General features: G+C 49.0%; 1 protein-coding gene across 3 annotated transcripts in view; it reads left to right on the forward strand.

Moving 5' to 3' along the window:
• Window positions 1–2,500, forward strand: part of fmnl3 (formin-like 3) — a 41,424-nt gene that overhangs the window by 22,839 nt on the left and 16,085 nt on the right. For 2 of the 3 annotated variants that reach the window (XM_031565807.2, XM_012841691.3), the window contains exons 6-8: window positions 218–364; window positions 2,063–2,171; window positions 2,418–2,494. In XM_031565807.2, coding sequence (XP_031421667.1) covers window positions 218–364; window positions 2,063–2,171; window positions 2,418–2,494 — 333 coding nt within the window. The remainder of the gene's footprint in view (window positions 1–217; window positions 365–2,062; window positions 2,172–2,417; window positions 2,495–2,500) is intronic. The other variant, XM_031565808.2, reaches the window with a different exon arrangement.

Below are 2,500 nucleotides of genomic sequence, written 5' to 3' on the forward strand. Positions count from 1 at the left end.
TGTGTGAATGCCATGTGCTCTTATATTTCTGCCATGTGGAGACCCTGGATGATGTCAAGCTTTGTCCCCTCGCTCCACCCCTCCCCCACCCAAATGCAGCGCACTAAACCTGGGCTCTGTTGCTAACCAAGTACCCCTCCCTCCCTCCCTCTATGTCTGCCTGTCTGTCTACCTGTGTCCGTCCGCCTGTCCGCCCGTCCGTTTGTCCGCGGCGCAGGTTGGACTTTGAAGCGCTGGAGTTCGGCGAGGAGGGCACCCTGGACAAGGGCAAGTCCTGGAGCAGGTCCATCGAGGATCTGCACCAGAACGGCACGCAGCCGTTCTGCAACACGCTGGTGCGCTCGGCGCGTCAGTCCGTCCTGCGGTACGTATGTGTGTGCAGCTGCTGCCAGCGCTGATGCCTCTTACTCTCCCTTCCCTGCCACTAACACTTCCCCAGCTAAACCTGAACACACGGTACACAGGCTGGCGTAAGAGCAATGCAAGGGCCTAGGGAATATAGGAAAGGAAAAACACTAGGGGAAATTTAGACACATTTGGATGTATTTGACATATATATAACAGCCTTTAGGAACTAAACTTGATTTAACTGTAGAATCCAGTGAAATATTTGATCCTCTATTAAACTGAAGAAAAACAGAACAGATATTGTTCTTGTCTGGATGGGGTCTTCGGAGCATCGCTGATTCCCTGAAGTCCCCATTTGGAGTAAAACTGCAGTGTGTGTAGTAGTATCTGGAGTTGTTCTGCGTTCCCGCCTGGTACTGTGGTGGTGATGACTATGCCTGGTGATGTGGTTGTTGGCAGCGTGTCCGGAGTGTTCTCTGTGCTCTGAGCAGTGGTGATGTAGCTAGCTGCTCTGCTAAGTCGCTAATGGGCTCTGTGCATGGAGAATCTTCTCAGTCTCGGCCCATGGCTGTGTGCAGATGTATGCGAATACTCCAGCACCAGTATGAGGTCACTTGGGATCACTGTGATTTATCCCCAAGCCCCCATGCACCCTATGATCATACAATTACAAACACATGTGTGCACACATATGTTCACACACACACACACACAGATAAAAGAAATGAACGTTTGTATGAAATTCCAACACCCACACACAGACAAATGTGGAACTCACATAGGTGCAAGCACACACACACACACACACACACACACACACACACACACACACACACACACACACACACACACACACACACACACACACACACACACACACACACAAGCACACAGGATCATCTCTGTCCTGTAAAATCAGGCACAGCTGCTGGAAGGTCCACATGTGGCGCACGTCTGCTCCCTACTATCATGAGCAGATCACATAACAGCAGCCGTGATGAGAACCGTCAGGCTGGAACGGAAGACACCCAAATACACCACCGGCACTCAGATAAAGCATTTGTGCACTTTGATACTCCACATGATGAACATATTCATCTTTCATTCACAGTGAGTGTTCATTGATGGAGGTGTGTGTATGTGTGTGTGTGCGTGTGTGAGTGTGTGTGTGAGAGAGAGAGAGAGAGAGAGAGAGAGAGAGAGAGAGAGAGAGAGGAAGGTCTAGACGGATGTTAGGAAACTTCTTCTCTCACCAGCTCCCAGCATGCACTTGGTTTGAAACCGCATGGCCCAGACCATGGCTCTGTGGTGGTGGAGGCCTGGCTGAGTCTGAGCCTCGCAGGCAGAGCGAGCGTCACATGCGTGCCAGATACAGCTCACTGAGCCCAGAGCACACTTCCTGTGCTGCAAGAACACAAAGAACCTAAAACAGGATGACACCACACACATGTGCACTCATGTGCATCAAATCTCACTGTGCTAGGACTATGGCAAGGGAGTTTTTGTAATGCGTTTGCAGCCATACCTTGGCCATTTCTGTTCTGTCATGATTACCATGCAATAGTAAAATGAGTTTTTTTTTTTCTTCTCAAAGACATTTGGGATGTACAGTTTGTTATTTTGTCCTTCATTTGAAGGGAAACATTTCTCCCTTTCACTTACAAGCAAACAAATTTAGAAATGCTTGGATGTGCACGTGTGTGTTCCTCTGTAGGTATGGCACGACCACCAACAGCAAAACCATCAAGAACTCCCGGCTGGTGAGCCAGAAGGACGACGTGCATGTCTGCATCATGTGCTTACGAGCCATCATGAATTATCAGGTGACAACTCAACCATTCAACTCTCACCTCTCAGCATGACAAACCATCTCAGTACACCACACTTCCTCACGCATCCTGTGTCACTCGACACCACAAAGCTCCCCCTACTGGTGACACCTGGGTACTGCTGTTGATACACAACATTAGTCTGAATGAAAAACAAAATGCTCTGACATAGATGTCTGCTGTGATGACACTTTTCATCCCTGGTTGCTATAAGGTCTGTCACTCTTCTCTTGTTCCCAGTATGGCTTCAACCTGGTTATGTCCCACCCCCACGCAGTCAACGAGATTGCACTGAGTATGAACAATAAGAACTCCAGGTAAGG

The sequence above is a fragment of the Clupea harengus genome, chromosome 4 (assembly GCF_900700415.2).
Source record: "Clupea harengus chromosome 4, Ch_v2.0.2, whole genome shotgun sequence".
Classification (NCBI taxonomy): Eukaryota; Metazoa; Chordata; class Actinopteri; order Clupeiformes; family Clupeidae; genus Clupea; species Clupea harengus.